General features: G+C 43.4%; 1 protein-coding gene across 5 annotated transcripts in view; it reads left to right on the top strand.

Moving 5' to 3' along the window:
* The window catches only part of LOC104562215 (contactin-4), a 312159-nt gene that overhangs the window by 276212 nt on the left and 9803 nt on the right, over positions 1-26144 (top strand). For 4 of the 5 annotated variants that reach the window (XM_062008335.1, XM_062008332.1, XM_062008334.1 and 1 more), the window contains 3 exons: positions 20962-21137; positions 23487-23607; positions 25784-25942. In XM_062008335.1, the coding sequence (XP_061864319.1) occupies positions 20962-21137; positions 23487-23607; positions 25784-25942 (456 nt within the window). The remainder of the gene's footprint in view (positions 1-20961; positions 21138-23486; positions 23608-25783; positions 25943-26144) is intronic. The other variant, XM_062008336.1, reaches the window with a different exon arrangement.

A 26144-nucleotide genomic window follows, 5' to 3' on the forward strand; every position in this document is an offset into this window, starting at 1 on the left:
GTCTGACAAAAATATTTAAAGCAATAATTTGATAAGCAATGAGAGACACTGACAAATGTCTTAAATTAGTTTTTGGCCTGCCTGTGAGTAGTCCAACGTCTGATGGATTATTATAGGCAAGGAATGTGTAGATTATTACACTTATAATCACTATCCATTTCCTTCTTATTTGGGGAAAGACCTGTATTGGATAGCAAAGCAATAAATCAATCACAGAGCTCTAATGCTGTCAGTTTTAATTCACTCGTATGTAGGCATTGATGGATAGTATTTGGTTAGAGGCTGTCCCCATCAGTTATTTTTATGGTATGTAGGGAATACTTGAAAGTGTTTCAATGCAAGTTGTAATCTGTGGGTTTTATGGTCAGAGCACACTTTGGCAAGTAACGTCAGGATCAAGCAAGTGCTGATAAAGCTGATGAGCGCCTGTTTACGGTTATAAGCTGACAGTGACTGTGGCAGAACAGCAGGTTTTTCTCAGAGCAAAATGTTTGCCCCTACCTTAGCCATCCAGTGAGGTATTTATAGTTAGATGGGACGTTTCTGGGGTTGTGCTCCACGGCATTTCTGCTTCCCTTACGCCAAGGGGCCGACAGTGGGTGGAGGGATGTGTTATCCCTTCGTATCTTCTGTGTCACCTGTTGACACCAAGAGCTCTTCAGAATTTGGGTTGTTTTGAACTGCTCGTGTGGTATTTACCCATGTCAGTCCCTGCAAACAAAAACAGAGACAAGTGAAGATCAGCATCAGATCTGTATGTGAGCTGACTTTGCCTTTTCTTAATCCGTGTTGTCCTAAGGAAGCACTCGCAGCAAATGGCTCAGAAAGCAGTGCTCAGGGAAAACAAGCAGATAAAAGACCTTGTCTGTTATTAAAAGAGTCAATCAGCTACTGTCTGCCCCAGAGCAAAACTGGGGAGCAAAGTGGCAAACACAGTCCAAACATCCTTCCCCTGGCTTCAGCAACTGCTTGCACCAGTTGTGGAAAACAGCCCTTTGTTTCATTTCTCTTATTGAAGAGTCCTGCTTCTGCAGTTCGTGGCTTAGCCTTCCTTCCTCACCGTTCCCAAGGAGCAGCCCGTAACTCCAAGCACAATACCCCGCAGCTATTGTACCTGATCTTTGGGTTCACATGCTTTACAAACCTCTTTTCATTGCAGTAAGGTTATAAAGGATTAGCAAGCACTTTTTTTCTCCCTCAGTGCTCCACTTTAACTCGATTCCATTAGCATTAATGGCAGCGACACATGTGCATGAACCAGAGAATAAACTCTTAAGCCCGAGATGTGGATATTAACAGCAAAGTGAGAAATGCAATTTCAAAGTCTATCCCATAAAAAGTATAGAAGAGCAGAAACTATTCTGAACTCCAAATGAACTGTGTAAAACACTGTATTTTATACTGGAATGCTTGAGTTTTTCTGCCCTAAGTAAAACACCAGCCAGTTTTGAAGGAAATATGTCATTTTCGCGGTGTACAGAGACTAATTTATCAGCTGATGAGCTTTTTGACCTTAAGATAAGTTTATATTCTTTTGTAGCTCATCTTATATCATTGAGTAAAACATTCTGAAGGTCAAAAGACGCTTCTTCTAACCTTCCTGTGTTCTTCCATTAACATTGCACATTCTGTTTTTACAACAAAACTCTCTCTCTCAGGGAGAGATGCCGACAGTGTCAAAGACAGGGCAGCAAGGATGGGAGGATGAGCAGAGTATCTGTTACCTCAGAACCAAGGACATTAAAATAAATCTCTGGCAAACAACCAGAGAAGGATGAATGAATAAATATTCATATTATGCCTGAGTGGAGAGCTTAAAAAACAGGAAATTCTAAGAGGTGCCCACAGGGCTGTGTATTAGCATGCTGTTGTCAGAACTGGTGGACTTTGGTGGCTTGCTGAACCAGTTGGGTTTGTTCTGTTGGTTGGTGCTAAATGAGAACCACTGTGGCCTCTGAGACCTGAAATCTTGCAAACTTGGATGTACAGTTTGACCTTAAAATTAAAAATCAGGATTGGGTGGAGAAGAATCCCACAGACAGCATTCAGAACTGTGTAAAACATGTGTTTACAGGTAGTTTATAAATATTAATTTCCCATCCTGTTTTGTCCATTTTTTCCTGTCCTTGAGGCTAAATGTTCAATTCTTCCAAGACACAGCAAGCCTGCAGACTTCCTGAGTACAAGGGGATTAAATGACAAGTCACGTAAAGAGATGTAGACTGTCCACTGTGAGTTTCTTTGTATTTAATGCAGTGATAGAAATTGGCTAATATAACAGCAGCTCTGAAAAAGGAAACTGATTTCAAGTCGTTGCAGTAAAAGCTCTGAATATAGGAGGTGCAAGGAGAGGCTCCTGGTTCCAGCATCCCAGCTTGTGCAATGATTAAGACCCCACTGAAGCTTCTCAGCAAGCTAATGACAGGAATGCAGATGACAATAGCGTGTCTCCACTGTTTCTTTCTTGCCATGCAACTTGTTCCCCAGCAGACACGCTCAATCTCTGTGTGAGCCTTTGGACAGCTTTGTTTTAATGGCATTGGAGACGAGAGGATACGGGCAGGAGCATGTGAATGCTTGGTAGAGTCCGTATTGTTTCCCTTCTTGTCAGGGAGTACAGCAGTTCCAATCACATTGTTGCATCTCTGGCAAGGGCAGACTTTATTTGCCTGTTTCATTATGATGCACCTTTAACATTTTCCTACTGCCATTAGCTCGTTTCGTTTGGACTGTAATGGGAGGGCCCAAGGCAGTAAAAGCAAGAGGACTTTTCTTAGCTGGTATCACTTTAGCAGAAAAAGAATACAAAGATAATGTCAGTAGGTTATTTTTCCCTCACGCTTGAATAGACTGATAGTCTTGATTTTGTCCAGCACAGTGATCCAAATTGCTTTCTATAAAATTGCATATTTGCCATTTCAAGCCTATTCCTTTGTGTGAACACTGAATTGGTGTAGTGCACTTAAAATTGAAACGATTGATTAAATACTGTAAATTCTAGCCCTTTGTCGAGTAACTTTGCAGAGGCTTCAAACGTTACTGCCCTTACACCTGGGATTCTTACTGTGTTATTCTAGTCCTTTAAGGGTAGCTGGGCTTGTCTAGTTAAGGGGCAGTGCTGTGCTGGTCAGCGTGGACACAGCGCTGACACTCTGTCCAGGCAGTGTTGGTGGGATGGAATGTCCTTCCTGGCCCATCTTGCCATCTGTGGTTGTTTCGACAGCACCTGAGCAGCACTGAACTATGTTCTTTAGAAAATGTGTTGTGCTTGTCTCATACCCAGGGGCCAGGCTGGGTTTATTCTACCATGGATTGTTTAATAGATAAAAGGTTATTTCTTATCGTCTTCAGAGATTGTGGCCATTGTGCTGCCCATAAAGAACTGGAAGGAGGTTAGTTCCCCAGCCCCACAGGCACACACCAGCAGAGACATTGCTCTCTGATGACTGACCATCTGTGTGCTACCACGTGGTTCACAAGTGCTGCTTTGAGCGTGGTTGGTAATGCATGGTGCGGGGTTTCTTCAGGTCATTGGTGGCTTCGTTCCCATATAATGCAGTAATCTGGGATGTGCTAACGAGCACTCATGCAATCAGATGGAATTGCTTATTCTATCTGTGCAGAATGTTCTTTAGTTGGGCTTGAGGTGACTTTGCCTTCGTGCCCATCTGCCTGCTGAAGCTGAATGGCTCAGGGGCTTGTGCAGGAGTGTGTGCACCGGCAGTGCTCGTGAAACAACAGGAGTGGAGTTTCAATCTCTTGTAGCTCTTTTTACCCGTGGAGACTTCATTATAACCCCTGTAATTGCATTAAAGACAACTTGGTATAATACCTTCAGTTCCATTTATTTCTTTAATGTATTATTTGTTTATAAGCTGGAGGGTCCAGGTGGACTTTTGAATTAATCCCATTTTTACATTGTAGTAATCTAAAAACCAAAACTCACGCAGAATGTCATACATTCTGAGGTATCTCTCCTGGGTTTTGAGAGAATTACTTGATTCTTTAAGTGTTTACGTTACCACACTTCAGATTGTTTTTGTTGCATATTCATAGATAAAAGGAATCCAGGCTGAATATCCAGTGTTACCATACAGTTATGTGTTCCTTGCAAAGTCATTTCCACCATTAGGATGGTTTATGTGTCTATTTATGTCTTGTTTTATATTTACAAATAATTTCTTTCCATTATCACAGACACTGATTCTGCATAACAGAGCTGCTATTGCTGACTCTGTTCCTCAGCATCTGCTTTGGCTTCAGTGCCAGCCTTAAATCTCACGCTGTAGCCATGTGCACTACTGGGATCAGCAAATGCTGGGCTTGCTACAATTGAGCTGGTTCTCTGATAGTGCCATTACTGATCCCATCAATAAAAGAGGTGGTGTTTAACAAACCTGATTTTCTCTCAGTCAAAAATACCTATAGCATGTTTGATATGTGTCTCCTGACCTCTGCAGAGGTGTTGAGTGTGTTGACAAAGTGTCTCTCCTTGGTGGGATGTCCTCTGAGTGGATCTGGCTGAAGAGAAACTGGGTAATGGTTTTACTTGGCAGTTTCAGAAATGCTAATCTTTCAGCTAGCAGTGCTGTGTGTTTTCCTGAGTGTCCTTTTTGGTTTTTTTTAATCAGTGAATACATATAACTCCGGTGCCATGAATTTTAACAGCTGTTTCCAACTATGTGATGCCTACTTCTGAGTAAATGCGGTGTCAGTCGCTTGGGGTGGGAGTTAAACTTTTTTCCCAAGAGGGAGAATAAGTCCTACATTAAGATACTGGGTTTTTTTACGTTAGCCAAGGGAAAAAAATGCAGCAGATCTGCTGACCCATTTAATCCCTCTGCACATTACTAGAAACTCTCCGTATACTTCGCTGATTTTTCCCCTATCACATACACTGTTCCTTCTTTGCTTGTATGGAAAGCTGTCCCAGAAAGCTGTTGCAGGCATTTTCCACACCATCCATCCATCCATATGTTGTGGGTTTGGTGGTTAGTAATTTTGAAGCCTGAATAGCCCCTGTGTCACTCTTTCTGAGGTCTGTCTTGATCCAGCAGCGTTTAAGGTCATGCAAGGGCTTTATTTTTCTTTCCTCCTGGTACAACTCAATCTAATTTAAATTCCTATTGGTTATGCCTCAGCCCTTAAGAAAGGACCTGGTTAAATGACACCTGGTGTTGAAAGCACAAAATGTAATTTAAAAAAGAGAAGGCAGAGTTTAAAGTAATAATCCCAGAGCAGCACTTGAGGGCTGTCCGTATTTTATGGGCTTTTTATAATGATGCTGGAGAGCACACGAGGTGTGTGTTTGGCTGGTGTCAAAGGCAAGATTCTCCATGCTTACCAAAGACTCAGAACTCTGAAAAAGTCCAAAGAAGTATTGTGAAAGTATTTTGAGTAGTTGCTGGACATGGTTTTTCTGTGTAGTCAAGACATGAATGAATATTCCTTATCAGGTGTAGCACGTTGTTTTAAAACCTTTCAAGGAGAAAAATTCAATTTAGAGTACAAACTGTTACTCTCCAAAATCTCTAAATCAGGGGTTTATAGGCAAAAAAAGCACGAGAGAGCACCACAGAGATATGTAAGCACTGATTTATTCATTTGTGCACGTTGCTGTATTCTCATGTTTAGGAAATAAAACTTCTCTCTAGTTTGAAAATCTTTCTTGACTTCTAACATCACAACCAGTAGCAAGTGTTTGATGTTAACGATTGGCAATGAAAGCAATAATCTGTGGCCACAAAATTGCAAAGGAATATATTCAGCTCTAATTGGACTATTTCCACCGACACCAATTATTTCTAGGATGCAATTAAGTGTCTTTTGCTAGGTTTAAGTAAAATTATGACCCAAAGCACTGCATGAAAGGCACAATTATAAATGAGAGCGCTGCGTATCTGCCACATCTACTCCTCCCTCCCCTCAGCTGTGGTACCCCAGTGCTTCAGGCTGTGCTTTGCTGGATCTCCTTAACAAACCCTGAGTGGAAAAAAAGTAGAAACTGGTGATGGAGCTGGCGTATAGTGGATTCCTCAGGGTCCTTGCAGCTTTGAAGGAGCTCTTCTCCATATGGCACTTCAAACACAAGGTTTAATCAAGTATTTTATAGTTTCAGGCAACTGACATGTTTATTTCCAACTGCAAATCACAGTCAAGGTTGTTACACAATGCCTATCCAAATTGCCTTCTGGGGCTATAAGGAGCTCACCTTTGTGTTTCAGAGCTGGCAGGGGCATCTCCTCTGCACATTACACCTGAGTGTGGTGAACAGTCAGGTTTTGTCCCAGCTCCGTTCAGGTGAGAACCTGAAGTCGTCAGAAAAATCAGGTCAGGCGCAGAGCAGCCCAGGGGAGATGAAATAGCTGTGTGTCATGCCAGCATTTCCATTTCTCTGACAGTTAATTGAAGCAAAAAGGTTGTAATTGTTCTGAGATTACAGAAGTGGCAAAATGAGATGCAGATGCCTCACCTACTGTCAAGCCTTCCCCAAAGCCACCCCTCCTTGAGTCTGCTCAGACACACCTTTTGCTTTTGATTTGCTTCATGTGAACTTGGCAGACAAGAGAGACGTGGGCTATTGGCTATGTTGTACTGGGGAAGGTCTGTGACCTTGCTCAGACGTTGTTGAGGTTCGTAGCAATGGTCAGAGGCACCAGCCCATGGCTGGGCATTTCCATCAGCCCCTCTGGGGACATGTGGTAACACAAGTGAGACTTAACTCGCAGCAACTCCCGAACGAACAGCTCAGCAAAAGCTGTCAGATTCATACTGGGGAGAGAAAAACAAAATAGGTCAGCTGCTAGGCACAAAACCAGTACATGGCAAAGAAAGATGTAAATGAAATAAGCTGTAAAATACTGAGGGTTTGCACTTTGGGCTGGCTTAATAAAGTCAGTTAGGGTTTGCTTCTTGTAAACACTTACTGATCATAATAAAACTTGTAAACATAATGCAACCGTTAAGCTTCATTAAATTTGCAGCAGACAACTTTTTTTCAGGCAATTCAAAGGGTCTTCTGTAGCACTGATTCAGTTTAATTGAACACATTAGCACAAGCAGACAATAAGAAATATATTGAAGATATCCATCTGGCTTGCACCGGAAACCTCGTGCCTTTTGTTTTCTGTGGCTGTCACAGCCCTTACTAATTGCCTCATTTTGGCTGGTTTATAATCAGTGTGATTTAGCCATTAACATGATAAAAGTCTTCATGGTGAAGAGCTTGATATTAAAACACATAGATCTCCAGCCTATCTCTCTTGCCAATTTTGGACTTGTCTGAAGCATTATTAGAGCTGTATTTTTAAAAGCAGGAATACAAATGGATTGACTCTTCCAGAGCAGCTTCTCCAGGTGCTTTGCCTATCTGATCCTGATGTAGAGAGTGCCAGTTGGTGTGAAGTATTTGCTCTGGATCATGGTAAATGCAGCAGATTCTAGCCCCTACTTCCCCACCACTTTCTCCTGCCTCCTCTGTTTTCTTCCAACACCCAGCCAACCTTCAGTCCCATCAGGGGTCTTAAAATTGATAGCTGCACAGGTAAATAAGAAAGTCAGGAGCAAGTGTCTGATGCTTGTAAGTATAGCTGATTCAGCTCATAATGTGGGAAAAAAATACTTTGTTTAGAGAATTTCAACCATTACATCTGTAAACCCTGTAGGGGGGAAAAGAAACCCATTCTTTTGTTCTGGGTTTTCCTTAAGCCCATCCTGTAATGCAGGATCAGAATTGCTGCAGCCTCTCCTCACATTAATAAAGGGTATTGAGTAATTCCTTAAAACTTCAGCACTGCCATTTTAGGAATTTCCTTGTCCTCTCCCAAAATCCCTAGAGGGTCATGTGTTCTCAGTCATCAATAGAAGGTTGGGTTGTTTAGCTCATCATTGAAGATCAAATCCATGCGTCAGCTGAAAGAGGAGACAACCTGTGCACGAAACACAGACTTGTAATGAGGCAAAAGTAGGTTAATGAGCACTCTTCATCAACTTGTGTCCATTTATTTTAACATGGTCCATTTCAGGAAGGTTAAAATATTTTTCACTGTCTAAATTAAACCCAGCATGGGTAAAATGAAACCATAGAGGAAGGGCTTCTGAGAGATACTTTAAAATAGATGTAGTGCATTTGGTTGTGTGTGTGTTTGTGTACGTGATTGTATATCAAACATAAATAACAAACTCTTCTATGAAAACTAAACAGAGGTTTTTAACTGGAAGTCAGTCTCAGGCCAGGGAGCTTCCCAGCCATTGCCCCAGCTGTTGCAGAGGATTACTTTAGCCCTTGGAGCAGTGGTATTTCGTGAGGAGCTGAGGTCTGGGGAATGAGCCAGCATGGTACAACCCACTCAGCGAGGCAGTGCAGCCACACAGAGCAGCCCACAAGTGTGTGCAGGAGAGGAAGCCAGTTGGAGGGAGCTGAGCTGATTGACCTCTGCTGTGCCAGCAGCTCTGGCAGCTAGCAGTTCATGCTGCTGCCTCTGCACACATTCAGGATGCTTAAGAAGAAAGGAGTCCAGCTGGGCTTGGTTATAAGGGGTCATCCCTCCGTTCCTGCAGCTTTGTGTGTCTTTATGGAGATACCAGGAATTTGTGGCAATGGGAGATCTGTCTCCTTGAGATTTTAGTTCCCTGGAACTGTTTTGGTTCTAGAAAATGCAGGGTGACAGTTGTACTGCTGTGGGATGTTATCCTATGTTGCTGCTTTGCTTGGGAAGATCTTGGGTTGTTATGAGTTTGGTCTTGTATTATTATGAGTTCATCCTAAAGGAGCGTTCAGTTTGGGAACTGAACAAGCCCCGTTGCATGGGGATGAACTTCCAGACATGGGTTTCATGGGAGTCCCACAAATCTTGGGTAAATTAGGGCCATATTTTTTTGAACACAGTACGACAGAGGAAATGGAGATGATTGTAGTGTATGGCTCTGTTGTGGAAGATTGGAGAGAGCAGGTCTCCTTAGACCTTCACACCAGCGTAATTCAGTCTGACTGTGCAGTTAGGGATGGGGAGGTAATGATCTGAAAATGACATGCATGTTCCAGGTAAAGATGAAGGAAGTGCTGTGGGAGAATAAAGGGGGGAAGTGATGATGATTCTCTCAGCCAAAGAACTTTATATCCTTGAAAATAGCAACTAAGAACAGACAGGCCTGAAGGCTGTGTTTTTAACATCAAAGATACAGAGTGTTTAGAGAGCACATTTTCTGTCGCAGGAGGAAAAAGTGTAAGAGTGTTGAAGGGAGGAATCTGGGACAGTACTTGGGGAAATATCAGTCCTTTTGTGTATTTTCTCAGAAGCATTTTTTGGAGCAGCTTAGCAGAGCCCAGCTTCTGAGGTTTTGAGCTGTTGTGACTTTTTGTCCCTGAGCCTAGCTGGATTGCAAACAGGTTAGTCAAAGTTGCTTCTCAGATAATAATAACCAAGTAGCACACAGTTAGGAGTGATGGGTTTTGACACAGCAGGGAGTAGCTAAAGCACTGCTGGATGATGGTGAGGGTGGTGCTTGCAATATCAAGAACTCCTGGGACCTGATTTTCCCCTCTATTAATGCAGCTTAAGTAAGAATTTGAGCAGTCTCATCAAATTCAATAGGGAGACTAGAGCCCCTTGTCTTAATCCCAAAATTGTGATGGCAGAGAGAATTTGATATTAGACACCACTGGAATAGGTTAAATTCTAAGTGTGCTGCATCACAGTGCTCAAGACAGGAACATGACATGAATATGAATATTCCTGCCTCAGAGGCAGGTTTACTCTGAAATACAGGGAAGTCTGTCACTGAATTGCCTCACCATAGCTTGGGTTGGCTTCCTCTGTCCTTCAGGCTGCTGCACACATTGGGAATGTGACTTTTGCTTTCTTTGTGTTTCAGGTCCATCATGAAGAAGTAGTGATAGTTGTAGGTTTTAGTGCTGTGTTTTCTTTCAGCTACATTGTGATTATTTGTCAATAATAATCTTTAGAAGGTATTTTACCAGTGAGAATTTCACTTCCTTCTGTGTTTAAGGGCATAGCAGGAACTCTCTGTAAAACTCCAATCCTGTACTGTTTAGTTCTGATAACTAAACTATTTGATGCGGTAGAAGATGGCCATCATTCCCTGCAGCAGCCAGCCAGGAGTGGGAGTGCTGGGGAGAAATGTTGTAGGTCATGGCTGAAGCCCCAGCAAAACTGTGTGCTTGGGGCTATACTCATCCATCACCAAAACCAGGCTGAATGGAGAGAAGGCAGTGCTGACACATGCTTTTGTTCCTCCTCCCTGTACATCTTTGCAGGTTCAAACTTAATTCTTGTATTGAAGTGATTTGCATAAGGAAAACTTGTGGGTAACTTGAAGTAAAATGCCATGTAATGGGAGAAATGTCAGGGATGCTTTTTAATGATGCTCTGTGTTGCGTATTTATTCAGTAGAGTAGGAGCTGGGGATTTTGAACAAGTTACAATGATGGGGTGGTTTTGCAGGTTATTGTTTTCATTCCACACGTGATCCTGCCTCCATCTTGCCCCTTCCCACAGCATCAGTACTGGGGCTTAACCAAGAAGAGAGCAAAACAGTAGCACATCCCTCAGAAGGGTTTGTCTTCTGTGGCACTACTTAATTCAAACAGGGGGATACAAGTCACTTCCTTGCAGGAGAGCACAGGATGCTGAGAGACCACTTTGCCTTCACCAGGAAACAAATGAGACTGTTGTGGCCCAGGAGATTTTTTATTAAAGGTTGGTTTTGTTGTGTCGGTTCTCACTGTCACTTGACCTGCTTGGAAATAGGTGTTTGGGCTTCAGTCTTGCCTGTGGCAGTGTGGGAGTCTCAGTGGAGCTTCAAGAAAAAGTTGATCTTAAATAAAAATACCTTCTGTGCACAATGGTGTAAGAAGACAAAACACTTTATAATGAAGATCTATTTTCCCAGGCTAGGGAAATGAGGCAGCAGAGACTTTTAATGACTTGCTCAAGGTCAGACAGAAAGTAAGGAGAAGAGCTCATTTTATTCCCTCTCACCCCCAGGTCTGTGCTCGTGCTGGCCTTCACCTGACAGAGCAGCCTCTTCACTCTCTGCTCAACATTCTTTTCCTTATCTAATTCTGTTTGTTTGTTTGTTTTGATGGGATTCTGTGCAGCTTAATTGTTCACATTTGGTTGTGATTCAAAGTCTAAATATTCAAACTAGTGTTTAACAGGCTGGCTCCCCTGCTGTGCTTCCCTTAGCAGCATGATGGAAGGTCTCGACCCACTGCCCCTGTGAGTACAGCTAGAGAGAACAGAAATCACCCCCTTTCTTGCTTTTCCTCTCCCTGCTGCCTGACCCTGTTCTTTGCACACTCAGAAATTCCTGAGGTTTGTAGGTGAGTATGTCAAAGTGCCATTGTGCTTTCTTCACTTGACTTAAACTCACAGGTACTTCTACCAGCAATACATTAGTACATTTTTTTCCTAACTGTTTGACTTCTTCCTTTGAGGTTGACCTTTAGAGCTGACCCAGCATTTATTGTAGATTGTAAATAGCTTGGGAATTTTAGACCTTTCTTTTGCATGGGAGAATCATTTCTCTATGGGAGCTAGTTGTGAGAAATTCTGCTAATTATATTCTAATTATAAAATAGCAGGAGCAGATGCTGGTTTTGAGAACTACTTTGGTTGCAGGCATTCAGGGGATGGATCCACCAACCCACCCAGCAGATAAGCCGTTGTAGTAACAGCGGGAGATAAGCACTTTGTGGTGAAATTGGAGGTGGTAATGACACCTAAGGACAAATAGCCAGACAGAGGAAGCTCTGAGCGTTGTTCATGGGTCTTTATGTTGTATTTTCTGTTCCAACAGAGATTCAAGCTCCTGAATAAAGAGATACATTTGATACTTAATACAATCAGTGACTCTTGGTAGCCCCCTTCCTACCAAGGGTTTTTATTACTTTTTTAATCTGCCAAGAGGTGGAAAGAGGAAGGGCAAAAAGGAAAGAATTGGGCGTGAGAAACGAGGAAAGTTAGAGTGAGGGAGTAACTGTTGATTGCTCGTTAGAGCTCAGCAGCACAGACCCACCAAACCTGAGGGTCAAGGCATCTGGAAGCAGCAGAGAGCCTGCTGAACCAGAATGGGTTTGTATTTTAAAGTAGGGTTGGGAAGTAGTCAAACTGCTAAATGGCAGAAGTTTGACTTTGGAATTGTCCTCAGGGCTGTTTTCATTTAATAATGACCGTATATTTAGTAGATCCTGGTTCTGTGCCTCCATAACCAAGAGTCACAGTCAGGAAATCAATGACAATGATTTAGCAAGGACAAAACTCTCTTGTTGTTTTGTGGATGTAAGAGTTTTCCCTATCCATGCAAGATAATCCCTCATTGGCCAAATGAAGTTAGCAATGGAAATATTCAGTATATTCTGCTGATGTACAGCACAGACTCGAGTTTCAAGTGTAACTGTTAATTCTGATAGCTAAGTTACGTTTCTAAGTGCTGTCTTTTATAAAGTCTTTTCAGTCACTGTCTGTAAGACAGGTCCTGCAAGGGCCAGGCAAGGCAGCTGGCAAAGCAGGCAATAAATTGCTACATGTTCTGAATTCCTGTTTTAATTGCAGCAAGTTCTTTAGCCTTGCATCACAGAAATTCTTAGACCTGGTGCTGCTCTTATTCTGCAGCAAATTGAAATTCTCAGGAAGAGCAAGGTCAAAAAAATCCCTAAAACCAAATACAAATCTGGGTGAATATATTGATACAGCAGTTCAGTGTGAAAGTCTTATTTTCATCGAGTTACAACACATTAAGAATGAAGTAGAGTAACCTTAAATTTGCCTAAATTCTTATGGTAATAGAAAAAACTCCTGTTTTCAGAGGTGTCAGTAGGTGCTCCCATCCAGTTCCTCTTACCAGTACAAATAGGGATGCACAGCATTCACACCAGGTAGTGGGAAGATGAACACATCTTGAGCTGCTTGAGATATGACCCACACACCAGGACTAGCTTATCCTGATACACTCATGACACATACAAGGCTTGTTCTGGGTGACACTAAGGGTGGTTAAGCTATGGATCATTCCCCAGGAAGCTGGAAAGTCTAGCTAGTGATTTTCATGCTATTCTGTAAGTTTGACAGCTCAAGAGGCATCTGCTACTAATGACTCTTAATTTGGGATTTATTCTTGCATGTCAGCTAATTCCTAACGTGTTGGTCCTGGTGAGGAGATAATGGACATCAACTTGGATAGGAACCGCTTAAAACTCACAGTGTACCATAAAACTGCAAAGACTGTGCCAGCCACTTGAGAATTGTGCAGTTTGAATGCCTGCATATCGTATTACTGCTGCTCTGCTGCTTTTTGAGGGCTTTTTATTTATGGTCATTGCTGTTTAGAATGTATAGAAAAGTGCCACAAATGGAGCATCTCAGTAGGAGACTGTTCAGAGGGGCAAAGTGCTGCTGGGCACCGTGTACACGGGCTGCACAGCAAACTGCGTGGCATGACATCTGCACAGTTACCTGTGGCTTGTGTTACAAGGAGAACAGTGATTGATCCTTGAGTGACTTGCAGTTTATCAAAGATTAGACATGATTTCTCCTGTATCTGATTAACCTTCTCTGTAAGATGGCCATCATTTTTGCAATGACAGTAGATTATTCCATACTTGAAAAGACAGATACTGGCTAGTTGCAATCAATAGCCCCACAAAAGGTGACACTTTGAATTCGCTGGGTTATCTATAAAGTGTGTCACAAAGGGTTCAATCGTTTGTCAGATACACCGGTTTCATTTGAGGCACCTCTGCAGTGAAGTGGCTTTTATCTTAGTCCGAAATGCAAAACGGTAAGAGAAGAGCTGTTTGGGTTTCGTGGTGTAATCAGGCACTGTTGCATGCTGCTCTAAAGAGCAGGTACACCTTCCTATGAGTGACAGATTTGATTGTCATTTCCAGACCCCATTACATACGATTTTCTTTCTCACAATTGTATGGAGAGAGCTTGATTTGATAAGATTGCATTGCACTAGGCAAAATGGAGGTTAAAATGAAGTATTATGCCCTCTTGTTATTTAAGTAACACTCTCTGTACTCTCAGTGGAGTGGATGTATTTTCATATATTTTGTCTTTGAATTTTCTATAATGGCACATCCCTCCCCAGTACCCTTTGATGCAGTTCCACTCTTAATGTGTTTTCAGATCTAAATTAACCTTCATTTATTATTCAGCCACACAATGAATGCGTATTTGAGTATGCAGAAATGCAATCCTTTGATTGACTGCCTGGTCCCTGTCTGGGAAGTGGGAGGCATTAATTCCAGGGAGGGAGACTCTTACATCAAGTTTAGACAGTTTTCAATCTCTGGGAAGCTCTTTTTCAGTGTCAGTTTAAGAAATATGTTAATGACTTGTACGTCAGCTGCGAATGGAGCTGAGAAAGAAACTGCCGTGCTTGAAAGGGAATTTTCAGCAGCTGGATGGACAGGTTACTTAGGAGTTTAGTCACAAGGAACAACATCTGAAGTCTTCTCTTAAAAAAACCATCATCCAGTCTAACAGAAACCAGAGGCTTCCTAAGAGAAGGGAAATGAGGCGATGTGCTGAAGCACCTCTCTATAAAATCACTGTGGCTCTGATGTGGCAAGATTTAAGCCAAGTAAACTGCAAGATAAAGATCCTCCTTCAGGAAAGCAATTTTAGCATGTCCTAAATGCCCAGCTCAACCATGTGTACTGCTGAATCAGAGCCTCTGCTCTTCCAGGAAAGGTCAGACGTTCCAGCTTCCTTTCCTTAATCCCCACTAAATACATGGCCATGTATCACTGCCTTCGTTGCCAAAGATCAGTGCTGCCTGATCACATGAAAAGTTCTATTTCTAAAATCAGAGAAGTGTCAGTAGTCTCAGGCTTAAATTCTCCTTTCCAAACTGTTAGTATCCCTTTTGCTGGTAATAAGTTTACTTTTTATGAGGCTTAACAACCATGGTACATAGCAGAGGATGATGTCAGTGCTGCAAACCTTTCTGTTAAGAAATGTCCCTTATAAATCAGTTGTCTTGCAAGAGCCATGTGTATAGTAGCTCATTACATGGCTCGTGTCTGTGATATTTTTAGACCAAAGACTAAATACTTGCCCTCTCCCCATTTCTTTTCAAAGTTAGTTTTAGCCATGCCCCATAAAGTCCTCAGTCTATTAAGGCAGCTGTAGTTTGCTGTGCTAATTCATACTTCATGTCTAGTTATTCATCGGTTATTAATCTCTTTAGTTCAGGGTCATATTTTCCTCTTTTCAGCATTTCTCATGGTTTCTGATGGTGCCCAGAAGTTCAGCTATTCAGGTCTCAAATGCTTTTGACTTTCTGGTCTTGGATAAATGCTTAATTCACAAATAGAAGCGAAAGCAGCATTAGAGCACATTTGAGTGATGCTGTGAAGAAGCCAGTCAGGACTCAGTAGCCACTGTGCCCATGAAGCAGGGATTCTGTATTGCAGCGCTGGGGAACACGGGGGATTTCTCCACCAAACGTGCCCACCCCAGCCTTGGATTTGCAGTTTCTATTTACAGCAAAAGGGACTATCTATATCCAGGAAAGGGACTACCTATAGTCCCATCTTGGTCCACCCCAGTTACGCCTCTGTCACGCTTCTGTCGGCATCCTCTCACATCCTTCAGTGGTCATTAGGGATCGCTGGTGGATTAAGATCCAAACTTTCCTTACGCTGCATCTTTACCCCTGGGTGCTTGGACAGGATGAAAACCAGCCTAAAAGCTCTGCCATCCCAGATAACAGTTGTGTTTAGGGTAATTATCAGTGGTGTACAGTGCCCAAACATCCAAGTGTAGGACTAACGAATAGCTTCACCATAATAATTTTGTTTAGATAAATCCTAGCCTTGGAACTGTCAGTGCTAAGCAATAGTAACTTTAGGAACACACCAGCCTTGGAACTATCAGCACTAAGCAATAGTTCTGTTACAACAAATAGCTGTGTGTTTCTAACAGCTCTGTTTGTGGGCTTTACAAGGCTGCAATTGCAGAAAACTATAGGTGTGATTTTCTAATTAATATTGTAAGTTTTAATAAGCAAGCTTCCACAACCTGAACTTACCCATCTACCTGTGAATCATGAGTATTGGTGTATTGGTCTTTGATTCTTTGGTTGCTCAGAGCAAACACATGATTCCACCTCCAGGATTGATTTTTATTATCTCCAGGCGCGATTTGCCTTGAAATCAGTACAATAATGTAAAATGTCATTGCAAATAGAGGACATTGATCTGCAATGCATTTATTAACTCCCTCTGGTAAAAACCAAAATGCAAATGGGAAACATGCTGCTATTCCAAAAGGACAAAGTCCCAAATGCTTGAGTTGTAGTTTGCCTACCAGAAAAAAATCCTATTTTAAAACCTTGTACATGAAAGGGTTTATGCAGATAAGGGGGAAAATGTAGCCGGATCTTTCACATTGTAACACTAATAGCTATGTAAAAGAATTAGGTAATTAGATAGTTAATCAAACCTGAAACTACTGCTTATCTGCTGAGGAATATCAGCAACATGAGTGGAAATAGAGCCCGAGGAAAAGCAGCATGTCATGGTTTAACTCCAGCCCTGAATTGAGCACCACAGAGCAACGTCTCTGTCTTCTGAATGCTGTTTTCAGCACAAATCCAAAACACAGCCCCATAGCAGCTACTCTGAAGGAAATTCTCTCTCCCCCAGTCAAAGCCAGCACACAGCACTCTGTCCCTTCTCTCCTGTGTTGGATGCAGCCGTGTGTGCTTGGCATCACTTGCCTTTGTCTTCACTGCTTGTTTGAAGCATCTGGTAATTGAACATAAACTCTTGCACTCGAGCATTCATGCTTGAACCTGGAATTACCTTGTCATCCACACTGGCTTTCATTAAACAGCTAACAGATGCCCTGGCATGCCTCTATCAAAGCACATGACTCCAAGTCAGAGCCTTGTATGCTGAAATGGCTTTGGTCTATGTGGTGTCCACTTGTCTAGCCTGGAATAAATGTCCTCCTGCTGCATTCTGCAGCAGCCACTCTGACTACTGTGTGTCTTAGCTGCTTGTTGCTGTTTAACTCAGACTTACCCTCTGAGTATAATAGGTGAGATACTAATATTTCTTATGTACTTGAAGAAAATGTACATATCCCTCAGCAGAAACACACACTGATTTGAGGGTGTTTCCATTTAAAGAATGAGACCCTGTTTCTTATGTCTGTAAGCAGCTGTTGCAGTTATCACTAGCTGATTTGTGTCCATTTGCAATTCTTTCCCCTCCAAAGCCATGAATATTTACAGCAGAGTTTTCCTATTTAGGCAAAAGAGTGAAGGGAAGGGGGGTGTTTACTACAGACCTTCAAGTTTCCCTTGGCTTCCATTAACCAAACCTAGCAGCGTGGAAGTGAAGGGAATCCTGAATATAGTGAAATGGGTAAGGCTGGAAGAAGAAATGAAGGAATAAGCCCTCGCAAGATGTTGGAAAGTTTCCCTTCTGAGTAGAAAAGCCTGAAGGCACTGTTAAGTTTTGGGGCGAGTTCTGATTTCTTCAGTTTCTAATCCTGGCTAAATATGTCAACACCTGACTATTCCCTTCATTCTCCTTTGACTTGCTCCTCTATACCAGGATACATGTCTAACTAAGCACTTAGGTATTAGGTGCACAGCTTTCAGAAAGCAGCATTGGCAATGCTGACATTATCTCCCTTTTTTTTCCCGTTCCATTGCTGAGATGCTCAATTCCACTGATTTGAGGCCAACAACAGGCACTGTTATCTCCTGAGCATGTCACAGTTCAACCTTTTATTATAGCAAAATGCTCTCTATTCCTTCAGCAGCCAGGGCTGGCAAAGCATATCTCATTGTTTACTAAGCACTTTGATAGCCTTAAACGAGAGGCACCGTGGTTATTAGCATGGCTGAGTCCCTTCCCAGCAGAGCAGAGCACACAGCCTGCGCAGCACACAGCCTGCACAGCTGAGCCAAACTGCAAAGGAGCACTTTGCCAAGGGGATGATGCCAAGGAGCCATCTAAGGCAGACAAGTCTGCCTGTCCCCAGGTAGGAAAACCCCTCAGAGCAGTGGAAATCTTTCTGATGGGCATAGTGTGTGTGGCATTGCTTTTTGATTTGCCCTGGTCCTCTTGTAGCACTCAAAAGATATTTGCATGCTCTGGGACTGACTAATCTTTTTAAAGAAACAGAAATGTTATCTGTGTCAGTCTCTGATCCATTTGCTGCCACCTCCCTTGTGCAGCTGCAGATCGTGTCCCACTGCATCCCATCCTCCAGATCAGTGTGACACAGCACAGTGCTGCATGAGCTGCAGCAAGCAAGAGCAGCCACGCAGAGCTGCTTACCCCAAACAAGGAATTCCTCCTCATGGACACCCAATGGATAGGTAATCAGGGTGGGATGGTTTCTTTTCAGAGTGGGTAACTGTTACCCTCAGACTGCACCATGCTGCCTGCAGCCTGTGTTTTTGCAGCTGGGAAATGCATCACAGCTTCCCCAATTGAGACGGGGAAACACATCACGGCACCAGCAGCTGATAACGGCTTCCCTGTGGCAGGGGATGCCACAGCAATTACTGCCTTGCTACACATGGGATGTGCTGCTCAGCTCCATTTCTCCTAGCAAACTGAAAGCTAGCAAGAAAGCTCTGTTGAAATCTCTTGCAATATAAACCAAATGCATGACATCAGTCAGATTTAAACCAAATTCTCTTCAACGTGCTGCAGCAGCAAAACTAAGTGATGTAATGCAGAACAAAAACAGGTAAGAAAAGCCCAGATAACCTCAGTGCTAGTGGGCAGAGGTGTCCAGAGCTGTCCCAGAGTGGCTGTGTGGGTCTGCTCCAGCTGAGGACCATCCCTAGGAGTTTTCATGCTGCTCAAAGCCTCTTGGCTCTGATGATGAGCTGCGAGCTGAGCAGCCGTGTGACTGCCAGCCTGGCTGGCATGCAAGGAAAACTGCACATGGAACAAAAAAAGTGCCATTTCTGTCACACCAAGTGTGCTCCTGAAAATGCTGGTGTGAAGGAAAGGCAGAGAGAGCTTTCAGGCTTCCCTGAGCCTTCAGTGACACCTACAGACAAGCACCAACCCGTCTGCAGAGGTGACATCGCAGCTCAGGCTGTGGCCCTTCCTCTCCGCTCTCTCCTCGTTCTCTGCAGCAAAGCCAAGCCCAGGTCAGTGTAAACTCACTCCTGTCAGTCCTCCCTGCATTTCCCATACCCACAGGACACATATTGAATGTGTTTGTATCTCCAGTGCAGTTATTTTTTCCCCTCACTATTTCCTATTTGAGACTGCAGCCCAGATTCTATTTTAGTGTAGGACTAACGAATAGCTTCACCATAATAATTTTGTTTAGGAACACACAGCCTTGGAACTATCAGTGCTAAGCAATAGTAACTTCATTTAGGAACACATCAGCCTTGGAACTATCAGTGCTAAGCAATAGTTCTGTTACAAGAAATAGCTGTGTGTTTCTAAGAGCTCTGTTTGTGGGCTTACAAGGCTGCAATTGCATAAAACTATAGGTGTGATTTGCTAACTAATATTGTAAGTTTTAATAAGCAAGCTTCCACAACCTGAACTCATCTATCTATGAATCAGTTGTAACCAGTGCATTTCTTTGTTGCTGTATCCTTATTTTAGCAGAGAATGAAGCAGTCAGCCAATGGTCTCTGGAAGAAGCAAAGATTTTGGTTTCATATAGCAGAGAGTGAATAATGCACACAGTATTTTAGCATGGCAGCTGTGCAGAATAGACTTTTAGAATAAGCAAAACTATCTGTGTATGATTTTTGGGCTCATTGTTAAGCAATATCTTTTTTTTCTCCATTTCCTCTGAGACTCTGTAGGAAAAAAAAGCTACTGTACTTTTGTCAACAGAAATGAAAGACAAATGTTAACTTTGGAGGGAGAGGGAATTCACAGGCACAGATGAGGAGCTGCAGTCTGCATAATGTGTCGTGGCTCATCTTTCTGTGCCACCATTTTGCTCGTGCTGCATGACTGAAGTGAAAAATGTGCAATTAAATCAGTGGTAAAGGATCCACGTCAACTCCAGCTGTGAATAAGGGATTAGTGCTGAAGGCCAAGAGGCTTTGCTACATCACAGGTAGCTGCAGCTTTGGAGACTTTCCTCTGGGAATATTGTCTTCAGGACAGTGCCCTCTCTCACCTTTCTTCTGCGTCACCTCCCCACAATACTTGCTCAGTTCTTTTTCAGCTTGGGGACATGGTTTAGTGGTGGATATGGCAGTTCTGGGTTAATGACTGGACTCTTATCTCCAAGGTCTTTTCCAACCTAAGTGATTCTATGATTCTAACTCTTGTCAGACCACACTGGTCCTAAAAAATGAGTCAGTCTGACCTGCTAATTGACCTAAATCAGCTGCACATCAGGCAGAAGAGTTACTACACCCAAAGACAGCTCTTACCCCAAAACCCCTCTGTCTGACATTCCTACAGCACTTGGCTTACTGTGGCACAGTTTTGGTTTCTGGGGTGTGAAAGGCTTGGTTGCTACCATTCAGCATTTATATTTATTCCTTGTGTGGGCCCCCTTCACACAGAGAAAACTAGCTGGATGTAAAGCCATCCCTGATCATCTCTGATCATCTCTGATCTCCAAGCTTTTACAAAAACTTGAAGCCAGCCTTTCAGCTCCACTGCCCTCTTTTCCAGCCTTTCCTTTGCTCCTTGTTTGTCAGGATGATGGTGGGAAGAGTGTTCTGGAGGATATATCAATGGTGTTTTGGTCTAGCAGGCAGAGGAAGGTATTGGAGAGGCAAATCAAAGATGGGACAGTTCCACTTGTTGCATTGAGTTTTGTAAGTGCTAACTGCAAATTCTTCAAGTTCTGGTGGCACTGCTGCAGTTATGGTAGACTGCTTAGGGTCTTTGCCTGCTCTGCATCTCTCTCCACTTCTCAGGAAGAGAGGATTAATGGGTTTTTTTTCCCCCCTTTGCTTCCTTTGTAGATCCAACCCGGGTTATGGTGTCACCTTTCAGCATGGATGTCACTGTTGGAGAAAGCATTGTCCTGCCTTGTCAGGTGTCACACGATCACTCCCTAGATATCATGTTCACCTGGTCATTTAATGGACAGCTGATAGACTTTGAAAAAGATGGTGATCACTTTGAAAGAGTTGGAGGGGTAAGTATTAATGCTAAAGCAATCTCCTCACAGTAATGAAAGCAGGTAACACAGAAAAAGACTACTGATAGAAGGGATGAGTTTGACTAAGTTAGTGTTAGGAGCCACTGTCTCGTGTCTTGTAAACAGAGAAGACAAACCTTGGCAGTATTCTGCTTCATTGTAGTGAGTGTAGAATGGTTGGGATTGCTTAATGACATGACTGAAATCTGCTCATGTGAGTGATGTGTTCACACTGCAGGGGGCTCAATGTCACACTGCAAAGTGTTTGCTCACTGCAAAAAAACTGCCTTCTCTTTTTATCCAGAGGAAGAAGTCACTAACAGTTCTTCTCTGGCTGTAACAGCTAAAGAAATGTGAAGTATAACAATTGTAGAACTTTGTGTTATAAAGAAAATAGCAGGAAATGAGAGGGTATCCTCAAATTTGTTCAGGACAGTGTTTGTTGGTGTGTTTATATGTTTGTGTCCTTCTCTTGCCCACATGCTCGGGGCAGCTGTTTTTCCCCAACACTAAAGAAGATGCATAGTGACTTTTCAGTGTCATCTGTGCACGTTTCCTGGCAATGTCACATTGGTATCTCAGGGTTGTTTGTTTGTTGACAGGAAACCCAGTCAATACCCACTGACAATGCAGATTTTGGCAACGTCCAAAGAATTGTTTATCTGAAGGTTGAAAAGATCATGTTGATGGAAATGCAATAGCTGCCCATTAAATACAGCCCTGGCCGCCACTGTCACTGATGACCATGATCAAGTGGCAGATATGGGGAAGAAAAGGTAGTGAATGTAGGAATTACTCCTTCTGTAGTAGAGGAGAAAATCTACTTGAGGCTTTTGCCATGTATTGCCTTTCATAGAAGGTTTAGGACCAGGGAGCCTCCAGCAGAGTAATGGTGCCCATGGTGGTCCTTCCCAGCTTGATTCTCTCTGCTCTTGCCTCAGTTGCAAAGGGCAGGTTGCCTCAGCTTTTCTAGCAGTTTCAAATTTCCTGAAGTTGCTGAAGCATGAATTTGGGGTGTGAATTTGGTATGAGGATCAGTGCTGGAGGAGGTACCTCAGGACGCTGTCTGTTTGAACGGGGGTTCCCACAAGGTCTGTCAGACCTTCCCAGTTTCTCATCCCATTCTTCTGACCAAAAATAATTTCCCAATAATTTGTACCAAAAGAAAAGCAGTGGTTTCAGAGGCTGTGTCTGGAAGATGGATTAAAAACATCCTTTCCTTTGTACCCATAACATTTTCTTTCGTGAGTCACGTTTCATCTAATTTACCCTGTTGCGTGTGGGACTTGGGGAGTTTACTTTCTTTAGTTGCAGTTTGAAATGTTTCTGATGATTTTTTTTCTCCACTCTATTGGATGAAGGTAGCAAGGAAAAAGGAGGGAAGAAATGCAGCAGATTTTCAGCAGGGGAGATGACTGGAAAGGGTTTTGCACGTTGCTCTAAGGGTGGTTTTGCAGAGCCACGCGCTCCGCTGGGTTTCAGGCAGATTGGCAGCCCATGTTTACCTTTGTCAGGAGGGAAATTTAATGCTGGAAGGAAAAGGAAATACAATTGACAAGCCTTACTGTTATCCCTTTAAAAAAAAAGATCATTAGAAGATGCACTTAAAGATTGATGCCTGGGGCTCACATCAGCAGCGATGGCACCTCCTGGCAACTGCGCCCAGGTGGCCCTGCAAAGCTCACCTTACCAACTTGGTTAATATTCTTCAGTCAGAAAGCCACAACCACAAGGTTACCCTGAGATTTCAAATGCTTTGTGTCTGGAGAAGAATTTAGAGAGAGTTTTCAGCTTCTTATACGTACAGAGACGTAATTAGTTCTATTCAACAGTTAATCAGGCATGCGCTCGGCGTTTGGAAAACAAATTGCCGCTGTTAGGTGATGCAAGATTTCCTCAGAGAGAGCTGTTCTCATGATCTTTAGCACAAAAACACCGGGCAATCAGAATGCTGGACACAGTACAAAGCCATGAAACTATTGCAGATGTCTCATAATTTGGGCTGGTTTTCATGTAGGAAACAGATGCAGGCACAACTTGGGCATCTGAATACCAGGGAGGCTGTAAATTGGATATCCAGGGAGATAAAGGAGTCAGACCAACCTGCCCTCCTAGCTGCTGAAGGAATCCCAAGCAGGCTCCCCCTGGCCCTTGTAGGAGCCATCATTTTAGAAACCTTCCCACTCCTATCTTCGAGGCAGACTCACCTAATTTCAATAGGCCACGTTGCTAATGTTTTCATCAGCCAGTGGAAAGTAAAGCCATTAGTCACAGCGTCCTTCACGTGATAATGATGTTTAGCACTCATTAAAAAGTGATTGTAACCACTTTTCCCTACTTTATCAGCAGGATTCAGCTGGTGATTTGATGATCAGAAGCATCCAGCTGAAGCATGCTGGGAAATACGTCTGCATGGTGCAAACAAGCGTGGACAAGCTGTCGGCTGCTGCAGACCTGATTGTAAGAGGTATTTGAATTTCCCTTATTGTTGTTGTTGTTGTTGCAAAACTTTCTGGTTTTTTACTTCCCATCTTCTGCTGCTGGTCAGACAATTCATATTCTCAGACATTCAGTGGGATCCCAGCACCTTGTAGTTAATTCAAGGAATAAGCTCCAAGTACACTCTGAGGCTCACAGGACATGCTCAAGCATATGAACATTCTCTCACCTATACACACTCATACAACAGACAGCACAGAGAAACACACCAATACATGTTTGTGTCCAGAATGCAGAACTCACACCAACTGAGCTTATTTATTGGGTGCCACGTGCAGCAGAAACAGCATCCAGCTTATTCACCACGTTTCTGCCTCGCTGTGTTGTTCCATTTCTAGAATAAGTACAATTTAGTAACTTGACTGATGTTTCGAGGTCTGTTCATCACCCATACATGGGGGATCTGTAAGTATGACTTCAACAGAAGTGCAATTAGTTGAAGCCCAAGTCTGTATTCTTATAATAAATGTGACAGATATTTTCCTGCTCGTTAGCTTTGAGGGAAACAGTGTGGTGCTGCTCTGTACCTGCTACCCTCAGCTCTCATCGACCCCAGCAACACTATGGTTTGCATCTTCTCCATGTAAGAGAAGTTCTCCAGCAACTTGGTGAAAAGAGGAGAGTGTGAAAAAGAAGGAATTATGTATTACGTTGACTCTCAGGTTCTTGCTGCAGCATCATTTCAGATGAGTTGTTTGTCAGTTTGTTTTGCACTAACGTTTCACAACAGCCTGCTGATGGGCACCTCAGTTAGGTAATTTCCTTAGTGCTGCCTCTGTAAACAACCGGGAGGAACATCACATTCTCACAAGAAAATGACCCTTGATGATGGTAAAAATACTGATCTTGCCACTCCCTAAAAACATTGATGGGGACATGTCTGTCTCATGTCTCTCCTGTGCTGTGCTATCCCACTGACTGCATAAAGGTTGGGAAGCATTCCCAGGCTGAGAGGCTGGGAGGGGAGGTGAATTAGCTGGTGCATAAACAGAGTCTTCGGGAGAGATTTTAGAAGGGTTTTTTCTAAAAAATACTGGAGCTGTTTCCAAATAATAAGAGATTAGATACCAGAATAAAAACCAGTTATTTATGCCTGAGAATATCAAGCGAGAGCCCTGGCACCGGTCACACAGATCAACCCATTTGCTCAGGATGGGATTTCTTCATCAGATCAGGAGCAACAGCCCAAAATTAATTGGTAAATCCGTAACTGAGTTTTCCCTCTTTTGCCCTACCATAGGCTGCACCCTGCAAAGAAGCTGAACTGCTGGGAATAGCCATGGTTATTCCTAGGTGTGAAGCCGAGCAGGAGGAGTGGTTTGTGACAGATCCAGGGAAACGTCACGTCTGTGGTGTAACTTGTGTTGGGGATGGAAGGAGCTGCCTGCTGTGAGAGGCTGCCCTGCTGCCTGCTCCCCCCAGCAAAACAATTTCAAGTTTTAATTTCTGAGAAATTGAATCTGACTAGACCTGCTGAAACTTTCATTTGGGAGACAGGATATTGGGTGGTTTCAGGGTATTTTAGCTATTTAAACGTGTCCAGCTCTCTGAATATCATGGGAGAATAATTTTAGTCCATGGAGTAAAATGCAAGAGAATTTGCCTGAGATGGTGCTTTTGGGGAGAGACTTCACCTCAGGTACTGCTGCTGACAGTAATGGCCATGTGATAGAGGAGAGAGGTCCTCTCTCTATCAGTATGTCCTGCAGTGCTTTACTGGTTCAAAGGAGCCCTGCAGTGAAGCACAAAATACTAACCCCTGCTCAGACAAGATGCTCGATTGCAGGCGGGTCCTTTGCTCTTCAGCAGCCTCTGGGTGCCTCTGAGCTGCAGCAGACACTCGTACTTGTCAGTAGGTCAGTCCCAAAGCAGCAGCTGTGAGATGCAGAGCCGAGCTGAGTGCTGCAGGGAGGGCTCTGCTCTCTCAGGCAGCTCGTGCTTGCGGGGAGCACCGAGGCTGCGGCTGCTCCGGGTGCCTGTATCCCCCCTCTCCTGCTTCACAGCCTCACCTAGGCAGGGAGAGCCGCTAAACCCCACACAGGGCTCTGCAGGGACTTGGTTACCACCGTCCCTGATTAAGGGAAGAAGACCAAAGTGCTTCTTCCCCTGCTCCAAGCACCCCTCTCCTGTCATTCTTCCCACAGGTCCCCCAGGTCCCCCAGAAGCCGTGACAATAGATGAAATCACCGACACCACCGCCCAGCTGTCCTGGAGGCCGGGAGCAGACAACCACAGCCCTATTACCATGTATGTGGTACAAGCCAGGACCCCCTTCTCGGTGGGATGGCAAGCAGTGAGCACAGGTAGGTCCAGCTGTCCTGCGCACGGGGCAGGCGCAGCAGCTCTGTGCCCTCCAGTGAGGAGTCATCTCACTAGCTGCACACCACTGCTCTTATTAACTAGTTTCAAGTTTGGCAAGCCAAAGATTTAGTGTCCAGTCAGTGCTATTACTCACCCATTTTTCTCAGGAGCGTTTAAGGGAAAACAGAATGAATTCCTATCATT

The sequence above is a fragment of the Colius striatus genome, chromosome 15, assembly GCF_028858725.1.
Source record: "Colius striatus isolate bColStr4 chromosome 15, bColStr4.1.hap1, whole genome shotgun sequence".
NCBI lineage: Eukaryota > Metazoa > Chordata > Aves > Coliiformes > Coliidae > Colius > Colius striatus.